Source organism: Thunnus albacares, chromosome 4 (genome assembly GCF_914725855.1).
Source record: "Thunnus albacares chromosome 4, fThuAlb1.1, whole genome shotgun sequence".
Classification (NCBI taxonomy): Eukaryota; Metazoa; Chordata; class Actinopteri; order Scombriformes; family Scombridae; genus Thunnus; species Thunnus albacares.
This window is the reverse complement of record NC_058109.1, coordinates 3047482-3074095: the sequence shown is the minus strand read 5'-3', so window position 1 is coordinate 3074095 and position 26614 is coordinate 3047482. Positions and strand designations below refer to the sequence as shown.

General features: G+C 39.4%; 1 protein-coding gene across 1 annotated transcript; it reads right to left on the bottom strand.

Annotated features, from left to right (window-relative positions):
- Window positions 1–6217: 6217 nt before the first annotated feature.
- LOC122981218 (ubiquinol-cytochrome-c reductase complex assembly factor 1) lies at window positions 6218–26519 on the bottom strand. Its single transcript, XM_044349863.1, has 9 exons — window positions 26310–26519; window positions 24067–24174; window positions 22491–22598; window positions 19851–19923; window positions 17477–17534; window positions 17246–17354; window positions 10853–10930; window positions 9839–9952; window positions 6218–6846 (listed from the first exon to the last, which is right to left on the bottom strand). Exons 1-9 carry the CDS (start codon window positions 26376–26378, stop codon window positions 6712–6714), a joined length of 852 nt encoding a protein of 283 aa, XP_044205798.1. The 5' UTR covers window positions 26379–26519; the 3' UTR covers window positions 6218–6711.
- Between the last annotated feature and the right edge of the window lie 95 nt (window positions 26520–26614).

Below are 26614 nucleotides of genomic sequence, written 5' to 3'. Positions count from 1 at the left end.
ATATAGTTCATTTAATTGTCGGCAACTAATCAGTTAATCAACTAATTGTTGCAGCTCTAGATGTAACAACGCTGTTTTAGTTACAATAAATGAATAAATAACAGAATAAAAAGATAAGAGTCAAGTCTTGGCCACATGTACAAACATCAGGATAAAACATATTTACTAAATATGTCACAAATTACCACCAGGGACAGATGTAACAGATGTAAATGAGCTGCGGTTCATCAGATTTGCATAAAGATCCGCAAAGTAAGATGATGTTGGAATGTTTTGACGTTTCTGAAAAGCAACGAAGCACAAACGAGATGTTTTTTCTGCTGCTGAACCTGAAATACTTGTTAAAGAGAAGACGAGACTTTTGGATCTGCGAGCGTCTTTTCATCCTGTGAGAAGAGCGAAATATGAGGAAATATGAGATAAATATCCTGCTGATGTCGACTCAACAAAAAGATCAATGATTGAATAAGTTAAAAGTTATTTTCTCAGATTTTGAATAAGATCAGATTTACATTTTATTGATTTTGCTGTAAGAGAACTGAACAAAACAGCTGAGAGACAAACAACACGACCTTTAATACTTCCATTAACCTTCAGTGTAGTTCAAAGTGTCCTTATTGTCTTTATCATCAATTAATTACATGAATGTATTTCAAAAACCATCACCAAATGTGATCACATACTGATCGGTTTTCTCCTGCTGAGTCTGACCACCATTAAACTGGTTTGGTTCAAATCTGAAGCTCAACACAACTAGCAGGTCATTTAACATGTATCAAAGTTATCATTAGAAAAATCCTGAATACATTTATGGACTTTCCTCCAGTAGTTCTGCACTAACAGGCGTTTCTGAAGCATTGATGCACTAATGTTTGGTAAAATCTTGACACATTAACATATAAACGGTATAAACTGGACGTCCTCCTGATCAGATTCTTCTTCTTCTATGTAAATATAAATCTATCTATAATTCTGTCGTCATGTTTTTCCAGCCGCTAATTTTACTTTCTTGCTCTATTGTGTAAACGCAACATCTATTTCCTGTCTGTCCGTCTTGGGAGAGGGATCCTCCTCTGCTGCTCTTCCTGAGGTGTCTCACATCTTTTTCCTGTTAAAGGGGTTTTTAGGGCGTTTCTTCTTTTTCCAATTGAGGGTCTAAAGACAAAGGATGTTAACGCTGTACATACTGTGAAGCCCCGTGAGGCAGATTTGTGATTTATGATATTGGGCCATAACAATAAAACTGACTTGATGACAAAATGTGCAAACGTTAAAAGTCAGGAACGATGTGCAGGAGGAACCTGAGGGACACAGAAACGTGAAGTTGTGTAAAAAAATCTCAAAAAACAAAAACAAAGATGCAGATTTTATTGCACCTGCTTTTCTCTGCCTGTTATTATCAGTCTGAGCTGATAAATCGGATGATGTTTGTATGAATTTTCATTCTCTCCTCACATGTTTTGTGTCTCTAAGCTCCTTAAAATACATGTTGCATGAAACAAAACACAAAATGTTCTATTGTACTGGCACAAAACCTCAGAACGGTCTTTAAGTAAATAAAAAGAAACACGATTTGTCTGTTTAGAGCCTGAAAAGGAGCCTAAATCCTCAGTAAATATCCTCCATGTACCAGGTTTGACTTCTATAAATATTGTAAATCTGACTGAATCATAAACTGAAAACAAATGCTGACAACAACAGAAGCAAATGAACGATACATCATCATCAATAGGATCAATTAAAGTAGAGAGTGAAGATTCATATTTATCATGTTATCACAGAAACAAGTCACTACAACTTTTTAGATTAAAATGTTACATAAAATAATATATAATAAGCTTATAAAATACATGAAATCGTTTTAGATTAAACCAGTCGTTCCCAAACTTTATGGCTCGTTGTGATGTTATGGATGTTTGAGTTGTTCACTGTTCACCAAATAATTAATAGTTCGAGGCCCAAAGAGGTAAAACTTAACAATATTTCATAAAAAGAACAAAGTAAAAAGTCTGGAAAATGAATTAAACTTTGTGCAGCAGAACTTTTTCTTCTTTCCTAAACCGACTGATTTATCCGTCACAGCTGCTACTTTTCTGCAAAAATGAGAACTTTTAATACTTTTAACTAAATTTAGCTGCTCATACTTACACAGGACCTTAAATGCAGGAATTTCACTTGTAATGTTGTAACTTTCCATGTTGGTTTTTGCTACTTTTTACTTACGTAAAGCGTCTGAATACTTCTTCCATCACAGCTGCTTCTGTAACTACACAGACAGAGATGTTTTATTTCCTCAGTTTTTTCAGTATTTTGAGTAGTTTGAGTCTCTTCACACACACACACACACACACACACACGTGGTTGTGGTTGTTAATGTTGGTTTGTGGTTTGCTCATGCAGAGAATCATCCATCATCAGACTAAAACGCTCCTGCTGTCAGTTTCTCCACAAACGTATCTGAACAAACGGTGACTTCTGTGCTTCGTCAGATATATTCTGGGATTTTCCAGCCCGTCAGGTGTGTTTGAGCTCAACATCAAATATCTAGAAATATGGAAATGTTGCAGATTGCTGAATCAGGATCAGCTGGTAAAAGGTGTCATTTAAAAGGAGTGGAGTGTGGCGCCCTCTGCAGGCTCAACGTACAAATGAAGGAAAAATACTGAACAGGAAACTGGATTTAGTTTGTCTGACATAGTCGATGTGAGAGCAAAACATAAGAGCCTTATAAGACTTTGGAGAAGCTTTATGTTGCACTAAAATATCCTCGAACACACTTTCAGAGTGACTTTTTTTCATGGCACCTTATAATTACTCCATTACAAGTACAAGTACTTCATTCAAAATCCTGCTTAAGTAAAAGTACTAGTAACAAAATGTACTTAAAGTATTAAAAGTATTTGTTCTGCAGTGACTGATATATGATTCTATGTTTTACTGTTGTAGCTGCTGGAGGTGGAGCTAGTTTACACTACTTTATATACAGTTAGCTGGTTTAGTCCAGTGGTTCCCAACCTAGGGGTCGGGCCCCTCCAAAGGGTCAGCAGATAAATTTTAGGTTCATCACTACGAGCCACAACCAACACATTACACACTGACAGATCAGACTATGCAGTTATAAAAAATATATATTATAGCCTCTTTGTGTAAAAGTAGCAATATCACCATCTAAAAATACTTGATTACAAGTAAAGTCCTCCATCTAAAATCCAGTTTAAGTAAAAGTAAAATAACTTGTTGTTCAGTAGAATGTCCCTCTGACTGATATATTATTATATATGACATCATTAGATTATTAATAGTGAAGCATCAGTGTTAGAGCAGCATGTTACTGTTGTAGCTGCTGGAGGTGGAGCTAGTTTACACTACTTTATATACAGTTAGCTAGTTTAGTCCAGTGGTTCCCAACCTAGGGGTCGGGCCCCTCCAAAGGGTCAGCAGATAAATGTGAGGGGTCGTGAGATGATTAATGGGAGAGGAAAGAAGAAAAAACAAAGTTCTGATACACAAATCTGAATTTATTTCATGGATTTTCTCTCATCTTTGCTATATTTTTATCTCTATAGACTTGTATTATCTGTGTATATATCTTATTCCTCTGTGCTGTAAACCTCCAGAGAGCCACACTGCTGCACTGGGTGACATGTTTGACTTTGACTCAATCTCACACACATCATCCTGCTGCCAGAAATACTCACTAGAGCACCGAAAGTGGATTCATCCGCCACTGAAAATAGTACCTGACAAATGCATCATTTCCTCCTGTTTGTCTGTTAAAAACTACAGTGACTCCTGTGTTCTTTTTTAATGTTTATCCATAATTCAATCTTTATTTGCACAGCGTCTTTCATGCAGGTCAGTTGGTTTCATAGAGCTTCACAGATGACTGACAAGCTGATGAGACAGAACAAGACAGAAAAGTGTTTTATTATCTCAGTTGAACCTGCAGGAGTTTCTGAAGGTTCGTGTTTTTTTCTGCCGCGGTGGAAATAAAACTGAAAATGACGTCTTTACTGCAGGACTGACAGGAGACAGTGAGACCTTCTGCTTTCATGGAAGTATTTCACTTTTACGACACTGGATTAATAGTATCTCAGAGAGAGTTGAAAATGTGCTGGAGCTTCAGTCTTTTTCCAAAACAGCGGTTGAGCCAATAGAGAATATATTTTTAGTCATTTCTACATGTTTACATCTTCAGTAGGAACCAATGGGCTTGGAGCCAGAGACAATGTAGAGAAGTCAAATTATTAAAAGACAAGTGAAGCAGCAGTCAGGTGTCCATATGAACAGTGAAAGAGGTTTTCCTTGCTGTAATCATTCCTCCTGTTCATACTGGATATTAAAAGATCCTTCAAATGTGCTTTCAATGGAAGTGATGGAGGCTGAAATCCACACTGTGTCCACAGTCATTTAAAAGTTGATGTGAAGCAACTGACTAACATGTTGGTTTTGGTCTTTTCATTGGATTTGTTGATGGTGAGAAAAATACAGAAAAACACTTTTAATTAGTTCCACTCAACTGAAGCAGTGTGTAATGTGTTTGGCTCGTATTGATGAACCTACAGAGAATCATCAGAGACTCTGCAGCTCCTCTCGGCTTTACGGAGCTTTATAGTGAGTTTCAGCTCATTGTTTATCTGTCCGGCTGCAACTTTTACTGTTCTGGTTCATTCTCAGCGTCTCATAGCGTCGTTTTCAGAGAAAAAGCTGTAAAAAGCCTCTGAACACGACCTGCTCAGCACCAAACAGACACAGTTAGCTGTAGACTAGCTGGTGAACATAGTGGAGCATTTAGCAGCTAAAGAGCCAGATATTTCCCTCAGGAGTTGGTAGAGACCAAAAACAGAGCTAAAAGAGAGTGAATATTGGACTCACATTCACCAGGTGGACAGAAACACGACTCCACATGAATGATAATGTTGCTCCGTAACTGCTGGATGTGGAAATAAGCAACTGTTTGCTAACAAGTTCAACATATCAACTTAAAAGCTGATGATTCGTCAGTGTTCACTACTTGTTTCTGATGAAAGTAAGTTTAAATGAAAACAGCAGTTTTTGCAAAGCCTGGTTCTTTTCCTGCATTAAACGTTGACATCTAGTTTTGTTTTTAGGAGGCAAATCTTCTACTGTATTTCATCCTTAATATTAATTCTGTAAATTTTCATCAATTTACTGCTAGGCTTCCTGCTATGACAACATATTGTTATTGGCCTTTATTAAGTTTCATATGTCAGTAAAATTCATCACAAAAAAACTGCACTATGTAACCCTTCTGTCTTTTATCTGATCGAGAATGGACTATTTTCCATAATTGCAAACATAAATCATGTATTTTCCCCTTAAATTTATGATAGAAAGTAGAGCTGCAGTGATTAATTGATTCGCTGCCAACTTTTAGGTTAATTGCCAACCATTTTCCTAAGAGATTCATCATCTTCTCAAACGTGAATATTTTCTGGTTTCTTTCATTCTCTCTGACAGTAAATTGAATATTTTTGGGTTGTGGACAAAACAAAACATTTCAAACCATTTTCTGACATTTTATGGACTAAACAATTCAATTAATAGAGAAAATAGTCAACAGATTAATTGATACTGTAAATAATCGTTAGTTGCAGCTCTACACATCAGTTAATCAGTTATTGCAGGTTTAAAGTGTTTTTTCTTCTTTGGTTTAAAAAAAAAAAGTAGAACAACAACAACAAAATACTAATAGCTCAGAGGTTTTTATACATCCAGAGAACATTTTATTAATTCACTTTTTAAAAACCAAAAAAAACAGATCTGATTGTTTTTGATACAGTGATGTCGTCCAGCTTCCTGTTCGGGTCTGAGAGCGTCATCATGGGGGGGAAGGGGGGCCGGGGAGGGGGGGGGTTGAACGGTTGAAACCTTCCAGAGATTCATACAGACTGTAGATGTTCAACAGCAGAGATGTTGAATTACAGACCTCCGACAGACACAGCAGCTCGGTGGAAAACACGCATTTTGTTTCCTGGAACCATTATTATATTCATACGTCACCTCTTCAGAGTGAAACTTTATTTAACATACAGTGAAGGAGTGAAGCAGCGTCGGAGGTCGTAGCTGAACACCTCTGCAGGAGAAGAGCGTAAACATGGAGGTATACAATATAAATACAGAGGAAAAAAAACACAAAAAATATAAATACAGAGCGTCTCGTTCTCTTCTTGTGTGTGTTTTTTTTCCTGCTTGACAGTTTGCTGAGAGGAGAGGAAGCGGCGGAGGCTCTCAAACCCGACAGGATGGCAACTGAGGATGATGATGATGAATGGCGTTGCCAGTTATTAAACTGGTTTGTTGGGTAGTATGTGCGGAAAATCAGGCTGCAGAAATAATCCTGACCAACTATCCTGCCTATACTGTTCCTCCAGAAACAGACTTCCGGTGGACAAATCATCCGGGAGAGGAGGAAGGAGGGAAGTTTTTGGGAATACAAGAGGAGAAAAAGAGAAGGAAAGAAAGACATGGATGAGAACAGACAGCATGTCAAATTTAAAATCCCATCTTCTATGAGGGGAGGAGGAGGAGGAGGGAAATGTGCTCCATCTTAGTACATGATTACAAGAAGGAGAAAAAAGAAGGGGGGGGGTTGGGGGGGGGGGTGAAAACAAAAAGACAGGAAAAGGAAATCAAGAGGTGAGAGACAGAAGAGGACAGAAGAAGAGGACTTTGGGGGATCTCTTCGTCTCACAGTCCGGCGTCGTTGTACGTGGGTGTGACCACCTTCAGGATGCTCTGTGCGTTCTCCTCCACCAGAGGGCGCCACTTCACCTCGCCTGTCAGCATCAGGTCCTCCCCGTCCAGAGCGTCGATGTACTGCATCTGCACAGAGACAACAAGAGTCACAGTCACACACACACACACACACACACCGGCAGGATCTGAGAGGAGTCTTGACACAGATCAATCAAGGTGTTAATTTAATTTCCACACGATGAATAATCAAGTAAAGGTCAGTTACAATCTGCTGACACATTCAGGAACATAGAGAATGGATCACAGGTTTTCAAGTGTGTCTTAAAGCAACAGTCAGGAGCCAAAATGAACATTAAACATGTTTTTCTTGCTGTAATCATTCCTCCTGTTCATACTGACCATTAGAAGATCCCTTGATAATGACCTTACAATGGAAGTGATGGAGGACAAAACCCACAGTCCTCCTCCTGTGCAAAAATGTATTTAAAAGTTAATCTGAAGCTAATATGAAGCTTCAGCGTCCAAATGAGTCAAATCAAGTAGATATCTTTCAACGTTACAGTCTTTTTACTGCCAAAGTTCCTCTTTTTGTTACTATACTTCCACCTGCAGCTCAACAGGGAAACACTGTCCGAGGAAACACAAAGAGGGAATTTGATGCTAAAAAGACTGTAAATGTGTCAGATATCCACTTGATATGACTAACTCAGACTGATGAAGCTGAATAGAAGCTTCACAGAGACTTTTAAATGACTGTGTGGACACACTGTGGATTTTGGCCTCCATCACTTACATTGAAAACACATTTGAAGGATCTTTTAATATCCAGTATGAACAGAAGGAATGATTACAGCGAGGAAAACATGTTTCACTGTTACTATGGACACCTGACTGCTGGTTTAAAACACTAGAAAAAATAGTGAAATGAAGTTCCTGCACATGCTCAGTAGCGTCTGCTTTACACAGAACTACTCTCTGAAGACTGAAAACATGATGCTGTTATTAGTCTTTGGAGCCGTTTCTAAACAAACTAACGTGACCAAACTCTTCATGATGAAGGAACATGTCACCCAGTGCAGCGGTGTGACTCACTGACGTGTTTTTAATAGTTTCTGAAACAACAACGGAGGAATAAGATATATCAGGCTTAGTCGATCATTGGTGGTTTGGATCCAAACATGAGATTTGTTGACAAGAAGAAAAACATAGAGAATCGGCAGCCTGATCCTTAAAAATGTGTCCGGCAGCAGAAGGAGGCCTGCAGGTGTTTCAGAGTGCTTTCAGTCTCTCAGAGGGAAAGAAAACATCCAGCGAGCAGAGCGAGGAAGAGGTGAGGAGGTCAGCAGGTGAGGAAAAGTGCTCAGAGAAGGGGGGAAGGGGGGCCTGACGTCAGTCAAACAGCTAACATTTCATATTTAATTTCCTTCATTTTATAAGTTTATAGCATCGTCAGCATCATGTGTTACCCAGATATGCCATATACTGTTATTTTCATTCTGCATGAGTGGTTGTATACGTGACTTTATGAAAAAAAAAAAAACAATGTAAATAAACTTTATGTCTTTATGTCCAGAAGTTTTCAATCCAGCACAAATATCTGATAGGAAAAGTTCATTTTTTGATATTGTCTATACAATGTTTGCTTCTTTGTGAAATACTGAACCTTGAACACTTGAAACTGAAATGAAACCATGTGAAAGGTTTAGAGAGGAAATGTCTCTTTTAGAGGAAACATGACAAAAGGTCCAACTGGAAGATGTCACAAACCAAAAAGGTTGTGTTTGATCTTTTTTCCCCTTTAATCGATACATCATAAAAGGGGACATATTCTGCTTTTTGTGATTTTCTGTTATTTATTTCCTGTTGATGATGTCAGATGTTAAACATGGTCAAAGTTCCAAAACTTGCGGTGAACGTATGTAGAAATGCTGCCTGCAAGTCAAAACTCAGGGCTTCAACCTGCTCTGAACGCTTCGTTTGTAACGTTTTTATTTCTACCTTCCTGACGAGCTGACATCGGCTCGTCACACATGCCCATAAACGGCCTTCTCTTCTTTAGCCTTGGTTGCTAAGGTGGTTGCTAAGGTGTTTGTTAGTGTTGTCCGCTCTCGTAACAGATCGGCTTTTGGCTCCAACATGTACGGATGGATTTGAGAAGTTGACATTTGGAGTAAAGAAGGAGAAAAAGAAGTGAAATCCTGCTACTATAGTTTGTTTACGTAGCCTCCGGAGCCGGAGGAGGAAGCTTCCTGGAAGCTGACCAATCAGAACAGAGTGGGCTCATCAGGAGGCGGAGCCTTAAAGAGACAGGAGCTAAAACGGCCTGTTTCAGACAGAGGCTGAACTGAGGGGCTGCATAAAGGACCAGTAGAAGATAAATAAGGAGTTTTTGACTGGAAATGATGCAAAGATATTCCAGTAGAGCCCCAGAATATAAATATAGAGGCTGGAAATATGCAGAATATTTGTTCTTTAATGTAAAAAACGTTAATCTGAAAAGAAACCAGTAACTGTATCTTTCAAATAAACGTAGAGGAATAAAAGAAAGTAACAGAAGGTGGAAATACTCGAGTAAAGTACAAGAACTTTAAACTTAGACTTAAGTTAATAACTTCAGTAAATGTATTTAGTTACTTTCCATCTGTTGATGCTACTGAGTCGATCTTTCCTCTTCAAAATTAAAATATCGTTTGGTTTCTCTTCTTGTGCTTAAATAATTAACTTAAGTCATGATTTATGGTTTCTTTTTATCTACAGTTTCCATATTTCATCCTCTTCTATTGTTTCGGATTTTACCATTTGACGGTGAAAATAAAGCACAGCTGGTCCGCAGCAGGAAGGCAGAGGAGGAGGAGGAGGAGGATGAGGAAGAGGAGCTGTGATGTGGCAAAGCAAACGTCAAACAGCAGGAATCTGAACGTCTGCTGAGAGGATGCATCATTTAAATAAAAGACCAGCTCTTTTAAAAAGAGACTTGAACGGAGAACACAATTACATCAATATGTGAACGCATGCACGCACACACACAGACACGCACACACACACACACACACACACACACACACACACACACACACACACACACACACACACACGTCGGATATGTAAACAAACGCACCTGTTTGCGTACGTATTCCACCATCAGCTCCAGCTGTTTGGGGTCTTCGCACTGATAGTTGAACAGGTTTCTCCACAGAGCTGCTGCCAGCACAGTGTCATCAGCCAGGACTCCCTACACACACACACACACACACACACGCACACACACACACACACACACACGCACACACACACACACACACACACACACGCACACACACACACACACACACACACACACAATTGATCCACACATCCTTCATTCTGTATAACTACAGATATTCCTGTCTCTGATTTGTCTTTTCACTGCATTTAATTCTTGAATTATTAAATATTTATACTTTCAGAGTTGCAGCCGTTAATCGATCCAACGATTAATCTACTAATCCACAACTATCCTGATAGTCAATTAATCATTTTAGGTCATTTTTAAAGAAAAAAAAGCTTCTTAAATTTTCTGTTTTTGTTTGTTTTCTATGATCATAAACTGAATATCTTTGGGTTGTTGACTGGACGAGACATTTGAGGACGTCATCTTGGGCTTTAGGAAACATTGATCACCATTTTTCATCATTTTAGGACATTTTTTTTTTTAGACCGAACAACTAATTGAGAAAATAATCAACAGATGAATGAATAATAAAAATAATAATGAGTTGCAGCCTATAACGTATACTATAATGTGTGTGTGGTTGTGAATTCTTGAATAAGAGAATTTAGCCCCAATAAACCATTGAGCACATGAAGAAGAATAAAGATGCTTTCAGACAGCGAGGACGGAGAGAGACGATCTAAATCTAGAAACTGTAAATGTTAAAATACATATATATATATATATATATATATATATATATATATATATATATATATATATATATATATATATATATATATATATATATATATATATATGTATTTCCAAACAAGAATCAGTCGGGAAGATTTATAAAAAGTGAAGGTAGCATCTGCAGGATGGAAACTGTTAAATAACAGATGTTTGATTCCTTATTTACTCTGAGATCTTCAGTCTCACCTCATCGTATCCAAATATCGCAGCATAGAAGGTCTCCGTCATCGCTTTCGTTCCTTCCTTTCTATGCGTGGCGTCGATCTACAATCACACAGAGACAAAAAAAACAAACCAAAGTGAAGAACAGCAGAAAGTTGTTTCAGGAGTTTAATCTCATCCACTGCAGAGGAAAGTGTCAGAAAACCTGTTTCTCTACTTATATAACTTTTTAATCAGAGCTCCATGTTTCTACAGAGAGACAGACTTGTACCAGTTTGTTTTTCTTGCTGTAATCATTCCTCCTGTTCATACTGACCAGTAGAAGATCCCTTCATAATGACCTTACAATGGAAGTGATGGAGGACAAAACCCACAGTCCTCCTTCTGTGCAAAAAATGTATTTAAAAGTTTATCTGAAGCTAATATGAAGCTTCAGCTGTGGATTTCAGCCTCCATCACTTCCATTGAAAGCACATTAGAAGGATCTTGAACAGGAGGAATGATTACAGCGAGGAAAACCTCTTTCACTGTTCATACGGACACCTGACTGCTGCTTTAAGACACTTGAAACATTGTGAACGTGTCCTTTAATGTATAAATCACACATTTGAAGTCATTTTAATGAATGTCATCGGTCTTCAGGATGAAGCTGGCGGTAAAAAGAGTGACAGCGGAGTCGTTGTTAAGCTTCAACCGGCTGCTGCAGCAATTATGAACCACGGAGAACATGACCAATGTTTTTACTGCTCCCGACCACAATTAGCATGAAACCTGAGAGCAGCTCCAATCACTGGCCCTGTAAAAATACATGTGCTGCTGATGTAGAGCTTCATTAGGAACATTACACACACACACACACACACACACACACACACACACAGTCTGTGTTTCAGTAAAAACACACTTTCTCAAAACAGAAAATATTACTACATGATCTTCGTGGTATAAATATCGTCGTGTCTGTAATGTATGTTGAGGCTCCGCAGGTGTGTTGTTATAAAGAGACTCAGTGTTCAGCTGTTTGTTGACTAAAAGAATTCTGTCTCTTGTTCCTGAAGAAGGTCAAAGGTTAATATTATGTTTTATTCGTTATTTTATGGTTTTTCTTTCCCTTTTTCTTTTTTATTTATTTGTTTAATTTTATTTCTTTTACTCTTTTCTTTCTCTTTGAGGTTTTATCTGTTTGTCATATTTCTTCGTACTCCGAGTGTTGACACCTGTGATCGATGATTATTATATTATTATATTATTATATTACTCCACTGGAGACGTTAATAGTTGCAGATTGTCGTCATTTTGACTTGTGTAAATGTAAAGTGATGTTGAAGATCTGATTGATTGAAACATTTGCAACCGTGAATAAAAAAATCATTGTTTTACCAAAGAACTGCACAGATTTTACAGTTTGTCATGACGTCCAACACAGTTTGCTTTTGGGGGGTGGATGTGTGTAAATTTTGTTCAGTTGGAGACGACTCAAACTGGAATTATTATTATTATTATATTATATTAGCTTATCCGGCTGCACAGAGGTTGTTTGGGGATGTTTGTGAGGCTAACAGCTAGCTACAGCTACAGTGATCAATAACACTCGACTCTACGCAGGTTTGCAGAGATGTTGATGTTTGTCTCTGGAGAAGCAGAAAGTTTCCATCCAGCTTTAATGTCATGAAACGTGTTTACATGTGTTTAAGTCACCAGGTTACTGTCGGCTTTCTCCATAAAACTCATTTCTTAACTGTAACATCAACAAGAAACTTGGTTTCTGTAACCAGGGTAGAAGATTACAGAAATATTTTGAAAACATGCATATTTCTTCATGTGATGATTTGAAGAAACCAGACGTGTCAACATTAATTTGACACACACACAACATCTGAGACATCCTAATTTCTATATTTTGTCCTGCGTCTATGATTGTTTACAGGAAGTCGGTGAAGAGAACTGGATCCATGTTTGAATTTAGGATTTATTGTATTTTGAACTTGTATTTGTATTAATTGCATTAGTTGTATCAGTGTTTGTGTTACTAGTAAAAATACATCTGACCTCCTGTTGTACAACCTGCAGATAAATGGAATAAACTGAAAAGGAAACTTAACAGACTGTATGTTTTATAGAATATTTCTCTGGAATTTAAAATAATAAATAAATAAATAAGTCGGTGTCAGAATTCCACTCAGATTAAAATGTTTCTATTTATCTTCAAGAGAGATATTTGGATTTGTTAGTTTTTGGAGTAAATGTTTGTGTTTGGGTCAAAACGATGAAGATTTTTTTTTTTTAAAGTTCTCAGTCACGTGTGTACGAATGTGTCGGCATACGCAAACATATGTACACATGCTGACAAAAGTTCATATATGCAGCTGTGAAAACACCTGCAGCCCCCCCCCCAACACACACACACACACACACACACACACACACACACACACACACACACACACACACACACACGCCCAATGCATGCGTGCACACACACCAGGAGTGACCTCACAAACCACAGTGTAATTTCTCATCTCTGACCTCTTTCTGTCACATGACGCAAAACGAGCAAAACTAAAAGAGCTCACACTATAACGCCTCGGCTCCAGTTCAAACATCCCTCTCAGTTAACATCACGGATCATTTACATGTGATTTTTGAGTGTTTAGCTGCCACAAAACTGTTTTTTTTTATAAGTAAATATAAGTGACTTGGATTATGTGTTTTTTTAAATACTGGCAGGGAGAAAACAGTGTGTGTGTATCCAGAGTCTGATATATCTTATTCCTCCGTTGTTGTTGTTCCAAAAACTATTAAAAACACGTCAGTGAGTCACAGCGCTGCACCGGGTGACATGTTTCATTCATCATGAGGAGTTTGGTCATGTTAGTTTGTTTAGAAACGGCTCCAAAGACTAATAACAGCGTCACGTTTTCAGTCTCCAGAGAGTAGTTCTGTGTACGGCAGACGCTACTGAGCATGTGCAGGAACGTGGTTTGTGTTTACAGCTTCATATCAGGACCAGAGCTGCGACGATTTATCAGTTAGACGATCGACAGAAAATTAATCTGCAACTATTTTATCGGCACGTCATCGGTATCGGCCGATATGAACATTTTCTGCCGATTATGAGAAGCCGATTTGTCGCCTTCTCCTCCGCCGCCTGACTGTGTTTTCCTCCACGGACTGTTTCACCCTGACGGTCCCGGTGTTTCCTCCGCAGGCTGCACTTCACTCAGCTGCCCGTCAGACCTGCTGCTTCTTCTAGCTGGAGGCTAGCTGGCTGTGCTGCTGCTAGCCTCTCAGCTAACGTTAGCCTCTCAGCTAACGTTAGCCTCTCAGCTAACGTTAGCCTCTCAGCTAACGTTAGCCCCGGTTTGTTATTCAGTTAAAGTGGGAGGAAGCAGCGGGTCTGTCGGGCGGCTGAGTGAAGTGCAGCCTGCGGAGGAAACACCGGGACCGTCAGGGTGAAACAGTCCGTGGAGGAGCTGCTGTGTTCGGCTGCACAGATAGGAAACACCTCGGCTGACAGGATGTACCACTCTGTTTGAAAAAAAAAACTTCTTTTTGGTTTATAACGGCGGTTGGCAACCAGCGTATTAGGTGCATTACATCACAGTCTTCCTAAGTTCTTCCTTCATACATTGTCTTTCTTGATCATACTTAGTACAATCTATGATTGCATACATAATAGTCTTTCCAGCTGGAAAAAAAAATATGCGAATATATCAGCATCGGCCACAATGAGTTGGAAATATCAGCATATCGGATATCGGCAAAAAATCCAATATTGTGCATTGTTTATGTGATTGTTTATATAATTTTTCAAGCAAAAAAGAGAAACATTTGCTGATTTTGTTGGTCTTACATCACTGTACATGTGATATTTGTAGTTTTCAGGACAAAATAAGACATCTGAGGACGTCACCTGAGATTATGATGTTAAACTAAATGATGTCTGTTCATGTTCTGAACTTTCATAAAATGTCATGTTGGAACTTTCTCCCATTGTTTGTTTTTCACAGTTTATTCTTTCAAGATGAAAAAGTAAAAGATCAAGAATAAAAAATAAACTTCAGTAGGTTTCTCTCCTCTGATCTTTGAGAGTTCATTCCAGTATAATTTGAGTGTTAGAAAGTCTTTCTGAAAGCGACATGTGAGCAAAGCCAAGATTTAAGTCTGTGATGTCAATGAGCGACACTTCCTGGAGCTGCTCCACTGAGAAAGAATAGAGCAGCAGCTCTGTGGACGCCGTGCCTGCGGGCCAGGCCGACTCTCCGGGGATTCGGCTACACTTTCTGCTTGAGAAGTGTTGGCACAATTATGCAGATGTAAAAAAACTTTTAAATAAACAAAAAAACCCCTGCATCCTACGTAGCGATGCAATAGCACGGATAAAAACTTCACGCACTGTTGAATATGAATGAATGAATATTTATTTAACAGAGTGACATTTAGTCGTTTTCATGCGGAGCGCCGGTGTGGAAGTTTTTATATTTGTCTACAGATGTTTATTGCCACAACTGAGCTGCCGTGGCTACAAACAAATCATAAAAACCGACTTTTACTGCCGCAGTCACAGTTTCCAGGTGTTTGGAGCACGACTGCATATGTGCAGAAAAGTAGCAGAAAGCTTTTTTTTGTGTCTCCAGAAGGAGCTGAGTGAAATCTGATCAATTGCCTCAAGTGATGTCATGTGAGTCAGCGGGAGGTGTGGAGTCTCGTCTCTGAGGCAGATCTGATCTGATCGTTCCTAAACTGCCACACACACACACACACACACACACACACACACACACACACACACACACACACACACACACACACACACACACTCATGCAGATTTAACTGAAATGTGAGCCGCACACGTACAAGAATAACAACGATAAAACCAAATCATGACGTGGCCACTAGCGAGACGCGTCCGGGATTATTTGTTGTTCGAGATGATGAAGATGAGAAGGTGACATGTTTGTTTTTACCGGGCTGTGAGGCGCCGACGCTGAATGATGACGACGGGAGACATGTGCAGAGAAGTGAGACGTTAAAACTGATGTAGGACCACACAGGTAAGATGCCAAGTCTGATCAGATCTGGTCTGTTCAAAATAACTGGATCTGAATCACTCGGAGGCAAAAAAAAAAAAGGGTTTAGGCCACTTCAGCATGAAATGTGAATGTAGCCTAAATGATTTAAACACACGTTTCCTGAGCAGCCAATCAGGAGAGATGCTTCACGCTGCATTAGGTATTTTATAACTTTTACACACTTTTAATGTCTCCGACTATGTGAAATCTGATGTTTTAACATTACAGACGATGTTAAAACAAAAGTCTTTCAGGTGAAACATGAGACTGATGTCGTCTGCGGCTGCTCTGCTGGTGTGTTGACTGTACTGTAACTGGACGGAGGCTGTGAATAACTTCTCATAATTGTAAGTCAGGTGTATTGAAGGAAGAAATATTAGTAATAATGTTGAATATTTATAAGAATGAAAACATTTTGGGTTGTATTCATGGTTCACTCAATGTGAACCTTTAATAAGTCGGCTAAACTTACAGCTCATTTGGGATGAAAGAACTCGTCAATATTCATTACTTTGTCACCAGATCGATAAATAATACAGTTTACGTGGATTTGCTGCAACAGATTAAACTTTTACCACAAAGATCTATCGCAGGACTCTGAGGTCGAGTATCTGTGTGTCTGCAGGGCTGCAAACAGTGGAATTATTGTCACATGATTACTGGTATACAGACATCAGGTTAAGGCTCTATATTTAGGAGATCCTATGGGATATATCACAGGCATACTGTACAGTGTCATGTAATGTAATGTATGTACAATATGTATTTATGGTGGACATGCCGTTACATGATCTGTTCCTGTTCCAAAGACTAATAACAGCGATCACGTTTTCAGTCTCCGAGGAGGGAACGCGGTTCTGTTTACAGCTTCGCTAGCTTGTTGCGCTACATGTAGCATAAGACGCTTGAATTTATAGTGAAGCTCTGTGAGAAATTTAAAGTTTTTAAAGTTGTGATATGCAGCACAACAAGGTGGCGAAGCTATAAACAGAACGGCGTTCCTACACATGCTCAGTAGCGTCTGCCGTACACAGAACTACTCTATGGAGACTGAAAACATGATCCCTGTTATTAGTCTTTGGAGCCGTTTCTAAACGAACTAACGTGACCAAACTCTTCATGATGAAGGAACATGTCACCCAGTGCAGCGCTGTGACTCACTGACGTGTTTTTAATAGTTTTTCGACAACTTGTTAGTAGATCAGTTCATTGTTGGTTTGTCTACTACATGAGATTTGTTGACAAGAAGAAAAACATAGAAAATCACCAGTCTTATGCTTTAAAACTCAAACTGGTCTTCACAAAGACAGACGTGCAGTATAAGAACACAGAGACAGAATTTACCCCCATGATCTTGCTCCTCTGCTCTACATCCTCCCACATGGAGTGGACGATGTAACGGCACATGTACTTCCCTTCTCTGCCCTCCTGACGCATCCGCACCAAACACATCCTAACAGAGGAAAAACAAAGTTAAAGACAATATGACCCATTACAGGCACAAAAAACAGCCACTGTGTGTGTGTGTGTGTGTGTGTGTGTGTGTGTGTGTGTGTGTGTGTGTGTGTAACTCACCATACATGCAGCTGTGCTACCAAGAACCAGGAGTTGAGTGTGTCGGGGAGGGTGCATTCTGAAATAAAACCACAGCGTTAACGAGCGTTAATACACCTGTTCTTACACATTTACATCACTGTCTCCTATAAAAACACTCTGATATGAAGCAGCTTCAACCTTTGTCTTAACTGATTCATTTGTTTTTATTTCTTACTTTTAAAACTCAGCTACAACCATTATTACATCTTTGTAATAGTTGTAATTAGTACTTTTATGTCGCGCTCCAGCACTAACTCTGGAGAGTTCACACTAGTAAACACACACACACACATATATATATATATATATATATATATATATATATATATATATATATATATATATATTCTAGTGCTGTAACTGTGCTCCTCTACTGTCCAGTGTGATCGACTCTCCAGCTGACAGATCTGTCAGCAGCCGAGCAGAAGAGACGCTCTGTGCTGTGCTATTTTATAGTTGAACTAATGTCAGGACACACAGTTTTTATTTCTCTGACTGAGTATAAATCTGATGTCTTCACATCACAGACGATGAACGACGGCGTTAAAACTCGAGTCTTACAGGTAAAACATGAGGCTCGTGTTATATGAGGTCAGTATGAGGCAGCTGGATCGTACTGGAACCAGAAGCTGTGAATATATTATATACTGTAAGTGCAGGTAAAGTGTTTTGAAGAAAAAAAACATCAGTGTGTGTAAAAATGAGAAATATTTATAGGTAAGAAAAAGCTTGAATCACAAGCACATGCTCGCCAGGTTGATGAATCAGACCGACTCTGAAAATCCTGATTCTGGTTCACTAGAGTCCTGATATGACAGTTATGAACCAGGATCAGGCTCCTTTTACCAAATTCAGATTTCAGACTTAAAGTGAAAAGAAACCAACGAATGCCAAACACGACTTTATAAAGTGAGTACAAGCGATGGACAACATGCAGGATTTCAGACCCAGCAGACTCGGACCAGGTCTGGACCCGTCAGGAGACAGAGTGAACACACATGAGCTGTGGTAGCAGCTTTAACAGGTGTGTGTGTGTGTGTGTGTGTGTGTGTGTGGATGTGAGTAATATGAGTGAGGAGAGTGTGTGTTTGTGTTTGTCTCTGTGTGCCAGGTAGTAAAGTGTCAAATAAATGTGTCAGACAGGCAGTGACAGCGACGCGGAGGACTACCAACGCCTCGACGCTCAGCGTTCAGAGCAGAACTACTGCTGAAATGTGTGTGTGTGTGTGTGTGTGTGTGTGTGTGTGTGTGTGTCATTTTGAACCAGTGATTTTCCAGCTTTTCTCTCTGTGTGTTTATATAAAGTTTTTTTTTTTTTTAAAAAGATGCAGCAACATTCATCATACTTTGAAAGATGTTATCATCTACTGGATGTAAATCTGCTCTGCTGGCAGTAAATGCTGCTCATCAGTGTTCATGATGAAGACTTTCAGAACTTTCTCCAGATTATTTATTGATCTCTTTAATGTCTCCAAACTGCAAGAAAAAAAAAAAAAAAAACAGCTGCTGATACAGCTGTTAATCTAATCAGATCCTTTCAAAATAAACTCATCTGCAGTTAAGAGAAAAGTTAAAATACAAAGATTCCTTAAGGTGTTTATATTTATATATATAAATAAATAAAACATCTTTAAAAGGGGCACTCCACTAATTTTACACATTAAGTTCTATTTTCTCATCGTTGTTAGTTCTACTGATGTATAATTTCTTCTGTGTTTTTTTTTTTTGTAGCGTTTGAAAGATGTGGGAATTTACCAGGAAAGATGCTTTTAGTTGCATGATGGGAAATGTAGGATGCAGCGTTATTGGAGCTGGACTCATACTAGGCAGGAAAAAACATTTCTTTAAAACTCTTCTTTTTAAAACTCTTGCAAACCAGGAAGTACAAAACTAAACTGCAGAAGGACGACTAGTTTATTCTCATCACAGCCTGAACTGCACAAACTCTTTCTTTCCAAAACCTTTTGGAAAAGGGCGGCACTTTCCAAAAATACTTGGCAGGTGATTGGATGAACCGTCTGTCTGTCACCGTCTTACTTCTTACAGGCAGCTGGACTCACAAGATCACCTGAGAATCCTCACAGGAAGCTGATTGGTCTGTGACTCAAACCAATAACCTGAAGCCCGACAAGACGGATTCTCACGTGATCTCGTAATGTCGTGAATCCAGCTGGTGTTTAACATCATGACATGTTTCTGCAGACAAGTTTTGGGCTGATACGAGACATTTTTAGAACCAGATGACACAACTGAACATCACAGACGACCACTAACGAACCACGACTGTTTATGGTCATCTTACTGTAGCTGTAGGTGAGAACAGGCCTTCATACTGACACAACGTTAAACTTACTTTCAAAGAACTCGTCGTAATTGATTCTCTCTACGCAGCACGTGTACATGCGCAAGGCGGCGATCTTGATTTTCTGTGGAGACAAAAAACAAAAAAAACTTGTTAAAACATTTTATTTATAAACTGAAAATTAATTGCAGTGTTTAAATTGAAGACATTTTTAAGAGAAACTGAAACCAGCAGCTGTATTTCCACGCAGGCTAATCTGTCCTTTTACATTAAAACATCCGCACACATAACCTGAACTTTCCTACAAGGTGTCATTTACTTCTAACTGTCTTCCTTCAACCGACTGATGTCATTATGCAGATTATTTCCAGGATCTGAGGACTTTCTGAGCTGCTGTTTCGGGGGTCTGTAAGGTATCCCCCCGGTTCACTGTAGAGGAAATAAAAAATCCTGAAGGCGACACAAAAGCTCTGAGCAGAAACAGGACATGAGGTCAGAGACGTGTAACCGCCGCTTGTACCCAACGTTTGCCAAGCCGGCGTTTAGCCCGACACTTTCCTAGATGACGACAACATTCCTGTGCACATTCGCCACATCTGTAAGTCTTTATCCCCCCCAAAAAAAACCCTCCCGCATAACCAAACCATGTAAATGTTTATGCTTTAATGTGTCAGAGCAGCGCTGTGCTGCAACATCATGGATGTTGTTACAAAGCTGCAGTGATTAGTCGATTAATTGATTGACAAGCTGGTTTCAGCTTCTCAAACGTGCTTATTTCATTATTTTCTTTGTCATACAACAGATTATCTTTTGGAGCCAGACTTCTATCTGACTCTGGGAAACTATAACAGGCGTTTTACACAATTTTCAAACAAGCTACACTCAATTTATGGTGCAGCAGCTTCGTAAAAAACAAAATAACATGAATGTAGCTTCTGTCCAACATCCACAGTCTGGGAATAAAAGTCCTGTGTTGAGATAAATCCATAAACTTTCATTAAAAAATCCGAAACATGTGATACTGTAAAGCTTGTAGGGAACTAGAAGGAGAGACGTTGGGTGGCGGTTCACCATCTGTAGGCAGAGCGCTCCGTCTTTAGCGTTCCCTGCTCGCTAAGAATGTGATCTGATGAGGATTTAATAGAGATTTATGGAAGTCGAACAGATTTCCCGGAGCAGAGACTTGAGGCTTTTTTACTTTCCGTTTCTCTAAGTGTCAGTTTGTTGTCGGGAGAATTTGATAAAAGACACAGAACAGAAAAAGAAAGTCTTTGCTGTCTGTTGAAACTGGACTGAACGTCACTGTTAAGTTGATTTTATTTATTGCATTTGATGATATTTTCAACATTCAACCCACTTTTACAGGATCTCATGGACAGATTTCTTGGCAAAAGTGCACAAAGTGAAGTGAAGTGAAGTTCTTTTTATATTTGTTACAATAAACGCAGTAATGGCGGCTTGTTTGATTCATCTGTGTACATTTAAACAGCAGTGAGAGTTTTTCAGGGTGTGTTCCAGTGTTCACACGCTGGGGAGGAATATTCCTGGCTGACAGCCCATAATTTAAAAGACACTGCTGGGACACACAGAGAGACGGAGAGACAGAGGAGTCATGTAACTGTCCTCTACACAAAGAAAAACTCCAACAGCAGCAGTCCTGTTTATTAAACTCCAACGGTAGTAAACAACCACCGTGTGTTGTTGGAGTGTTAAATTACGTTTATTTCTGGTCATCACCTACAAAACAAAACCTTTCACCAACCCCCCCCCCCATATCTCACTGATCTCCTGTACCCCGACCAACCCTGTCAGTCTCTCTGCTGGACTTCTCTCCACCCCCCCCCCCCCCCCCCCCCCCCCAAGTCCAACATTCACAGTTTCGGGGACAGATGCTGCATCTCAAATCGCGTACTTCTGTACTTACATGTAACATTTTGAGTGCATCAGTGCGTTCACGCTGAGAAATATGGGAAATGCAGTGTGAGAACCCGGATGGTGCACTCATAACGGTCAAAAAGTTGAGTGTGGAACTATGGACGCTTCTCGCCCTCGATGGTCGCCATCTTGGCTACGTAGCGGAAGGGGAGGGACCGCTTTTCAAGCAGGAAATGGCGGCCGGGTACGTTGTAACCACGGTGAACATCGCCACATTATACAAATGTATAACTCCCAGTTCTCGCAGATTTACCACAAACAGAGCACATCAAACATTGCACTGTATTACGAACATCTTTTGGTCAAAATAATCATAAAAAACTCTTAAATAAATATCTGCACCTGAAACCTGGACTGTACCAACCTCCTGCAACAGGACGGGGGGTTTGGAGAGAGAGCCTGTCGTTTGTGTATTAGTGGTAGATTTTGCTTAATTAATATTAAAGTTATAGGCAAACTGTCTATGTGTTTATTTGTCGTTAATTTAGTTATTGTCTTCTGGTTTGGTCGGCCGGTATAAACTGAATGTTCCCTTCATCTGTCATTAGTGACGTCAGTCTGTTGAGATCAGTTCAGTTTGTTGATTGCTTTGTTCTTTTTGCATTTTTTGGGTAAATTAAAAAAAAAAATCAACCTTTTGAAACCACAAAAACCTGCGTCCTCCTGTCCCTTACTGTTCTGTCCCTAACGGGGGAGCTTTTCCTTTTCCGAACTGAAGGATTGAGGACGTCACATGTTCTTCTCTCCATCACTCACCCATTTGTTGTATTTGAGAGGTCCTGTGAAGCCCATGGCCTCGATGAGCTTCGTGAAGGCCCCGACTTCTTCCTCTGTGTGCTGCGGCGTCTCCTTCACGTTACGGAGCTGACAGACGGGACGACAAACAGAAAAAAAAAAAAACAACAGCGAGGAAGAGAGAGCGTGAGACGTAACCACGGCAACTAAATGTCAGCGTGAGACAGAAGAAAGGAGGGAAGACAGATGGAGGTGTAATATTCTCTGTGTATAAACTGTATAACCTTCATTAAATCAACAGCACACACACACCTGGAGAACATGGCCTTTACTGGCCGCCTGCAGCTGTTGAGTAAATTAATATACTGACCTATTCTGAGCTGCATGTTGTCTTCATGCCTCGACGGTTTTATTACTGTTACCGTGACCCCAGTTACCCCAGTTACCCCCCCATCTCATAGTTCTGCTTTAAAATGACAATAAAAAGGTTTCGATCAAAGTTTGTTCCATCTGAGTTTGTCAGACCTGCTCAATATTCAGTAAAGTGACACTGTTCATTCAGTTTATTAGAGATAGATTAGTCAATTTATCAATTGATCAACAGAAAATAATCAGCAACTAGTATTATAAACCAAGTACATTTACTCAAGTACTGTACTTAAGTACAACTTTGAGGTACTTGTACTTTATACTTTCTACTCCACTACATTTATTTGACAGCTTTAGTTACTTTTCAGATGAAGATTTGACACAATGGATAATATAACAAGCTTTTAAAATACAACACATTGTTAAAGATGAAACCAGTGGTTTCCAACCTTTTTGTCTTTTGACGTCTTACAAAAAGCAGTGTGTAGTCGGGGTCACATTTCACATGTCTATGAGTTGTTAACAGCTCCACCAAATAGTGATTTTTCCCTCTAAACTTCTCACATGCTTTCATTTCAATAAATGTTCAAATGATCCAATATTTCAGCAAAAATCAAAGATTAGAGAAAAAGTCCAAAAACTGAAAACAGATTTGTGTATCAGAACTTTGTTTTTTCTTCTTTCCTCTCCCATTAATCATCTCACCACCCCTCAGATTTATCTGCTGACCCTTTGGAGGGCCCCGACCCCTAGGTTGGGAACCACTGGACTAAACTAGCTAACTGTATATAAAGTAGTGTAAACTAGCTCCACCTCCAGCAGCTACAACAGTAACATGCTGCTCTAACACTGATGCTTCACTATTAATAATGTTCATAATAATGATCAGTGTCTCTGAAAGCCAAAGATGAAACATAACACAACATATTCACATTTGAGAAGCCGGAACCAGAGAATATTTGTATTTCTTTCATCCATCCATCTGTCCATCGACTAATCGTTGCAACTCTTTGTACTTTATTAAATATATCTAACATATCAGGTGCAGTAGCTGATTATCTGCTAAACAAGTATTCTTGTTTTTAATCCTTTATGTACATTAAGCTGACATTCATTAATTAAATGCAGGAGTTGTATTTTTCCATTGTGATATTACTACTATAATACTTCTTGCACCACTGACGACACCTGAATGAGCGTTTCCATCATGGTGTGCGTGTCTGGTTACCTGTGTGGTGACGTGCAGCGTCCGACATGGTGTTAAACAAGGAGACGACTCTGTGGCCAGTTGGCAAGCTGCTAAAGCTCTGACGAAACAGGCTTCTTGGTCTAAAACCTGCAAGAGACACAGAGAGAGAGAGACAAGAAGGACAAAGAGAAAGAAAGAGATAATTAAATAAATAATGTAACATGAAGGCTGTTGACACTGAAATGACATAATGAATAAGTAGATATGTGTAGACAGAAGCACAGCGGTTCTACTGTTATCATAGTTATTTCATACTATCAAACTTGATAGTTGGATCATTGTTAAAATCAATTCAATGCTATCAACCAGAGATCTAGAATTACTGATCAATACTCTCATTTTTTCTTCTACAACTACTCTTTTTTTCTGTCTCAGCCAAGCAGCCGTGTCCCGCCAGACAGCTGACCAAAAAACCAACCGTAGATCCTCACATCCCTTCATCCCTTAAAGTATAAAATAGATTTGAAGATGCTGCTTGTCACTAACGAGGCCTTACATGGTCTTTCCCTTCATACATTTCCAGACTTTTGCATCCTCTAGGCCACCTTTATAAGGTGCTTCATCAATAAAATCTTACTAATTATATACAGATTATTTTCTCACCACCTTTGTATTTTAACCTCTAGTGTCTGATTGACAAAGCATCACTACTTGAAAGACCTCAAATCCTGCCTCTTCCTGTTCCTCCTCTCCTAAAAGCTTTCTAAGGAAGCTGAATCAAAACGTATTTATTATTTATAGTTATAATTCTAAGTACATATTCTTAAGAATTCATCCAATTTTATTCTACTTTATACTTCTATTAAACTGCAATTGAGAGAGAAATAATTTTCTTTTTAGCGCCACTAAATTTACTTGACAGCACTGGTTACTAGTTCTGTTAGTGGGCATGTAGGCCACCAATCACACGAGAGCTCCCGGCTAATTAACAACATGGTTTAGGGCTGCAACCGGTGATAACTAATCGATTAATCTGTCAGTTATTTTCACGACTAACTGATTAGTTTTTTGGTCGTTAAAAACATCCAAAAATGTTGATCACTCATCCCAAACCCCGAGGTGACGTCCTCAACCAACATTATGACTCTCTGTATGACCTAATTTAATCATATTGATATGTTTGATAAATTCACAATGTCCATCTGCAGCTCAAAGTGATTTCATTAACCAAGTGTTGGAAAAATGGAGCTGAGAGCAGCTGCAGGTGAAAACAAGCTGCTACAGAAACAAGTAAAAAGTTTATCTGAAGCTAATATGAAGCTTCAGCGTCCAAATGAGTCAAATCAAGTAGATATCTTTCAACGTTACAGTCTTTTTAGTGCCAAAGTTCCTCTTTTTGTTACTATACTTCCACCTGCAGCTCAACAGGGAAACACTGTCCGAGGAAACACAAAGAGGGAATTTGATGCTAAAAAGACTGTAAATGTGTCAGATATCCACTTGATATGACTTTTAAATGACTGTGTGGACACACTGTGGATTTTGTCCTCCATCACTTCCATTGAAAGCACATTTGAAGGATCTTTTAATATCCAGTATGAACAGGAGGAATGATTACAGCGAGGAAAACCTCTTTCACTATTCATATGGACACCTGATTGCTGGTTTAAGACACACTTGAGAAATGGTGAATCCGTCCTTTAAGGTTTGACACACATATGAGTTTATAAAATGTTTTATTAAAGATCAAATAAGAGTCTGTTTACAGAATCAGACTGTAGTTGTGTCTCGTCGTCAGTTGTTAGATCTTCAAGGAGACATTGTCCCCCTAAACTTACAGATGATTTAGTTTAAACGAGCCCAGAAAGGGCAACAAATCTTCAATATTTCACTAAAAGAGTAAAGATTAGAGATTTTTTATTTCCTGTTGTTATTTAATTAACCTGCACGTTCAAGTTCACCTACAGAAACCAGCTGACAACCTGCACAGGTAATAATCTTATTACACTAACAGCTCGGTGACACACACACACACACACACACACACACACACACACACACACACACACACACACACACACACACACACACACACTAATAATCGATGTATCGATCCTTCACGTCTCATATTGACCTGACTCATCACCTCCGGCCTCTGAGTGTCCAGCTCAGCTGTTCATGACCTGCTCATCTTATTTACCTGTTCTCCGTCTGTGACGCGGCGGGTTATATTAAACCCTATTAGCCCGCTGAGCTAACGTTAGCCGCAGGTATTTATTTACCTGTCCGCGCGCGGTTCTGGACGCGTTGATGACGCTTCTGACGGTGGACTGCAGCGGCCGCCGGTACATGACTCCACGATCTCCCCGAACTGCAGCTGCACTGCGGCTCCAACAATAATAAACCTGCCGGTTTGGTAACAGTCCTGTTCCTCCTCCTCTGCAATGTCAACGGAATCTGCCCGCCTCCTAATCCTGTCCGGTCAGAAACAAGGACTCAGCGAAGAAACGGTCCGCTTTCAGTCCCTCCAGGATTTCACGGCGGTTTTTTTGTGATTTTTGAAAATGTTTGATTTTACAGCGGCTTT

What these genes read in the sequence shown, in the direction of transcription:
- LOC122981218 (XM_044349863.1), bottom strand. Translation starts at nt 26,378, where the DNA reads ATGTACCGGCGGCCGCTGCAGTCCACCGTCAGAAGCGTCATCAACGCG. An exon ending in CGCTGCACGTCACCACACAG is followed by an intron (nt 22,599 to 24,066) that starts GTAACCAGACAC and finishes CCCGTCTGTCAG; the next exon opens with CTCCGTAACGTGAAGGAGAC. An exon ending in GTAGCACAGCTGCATGTATG is followed by an intron (nt 17,355 to 17,476) that starts GTGAGTTACACA and finishes TTCCTCTGTTAG; the next exon opens with GATGTGTTTGGTGCGGATGC.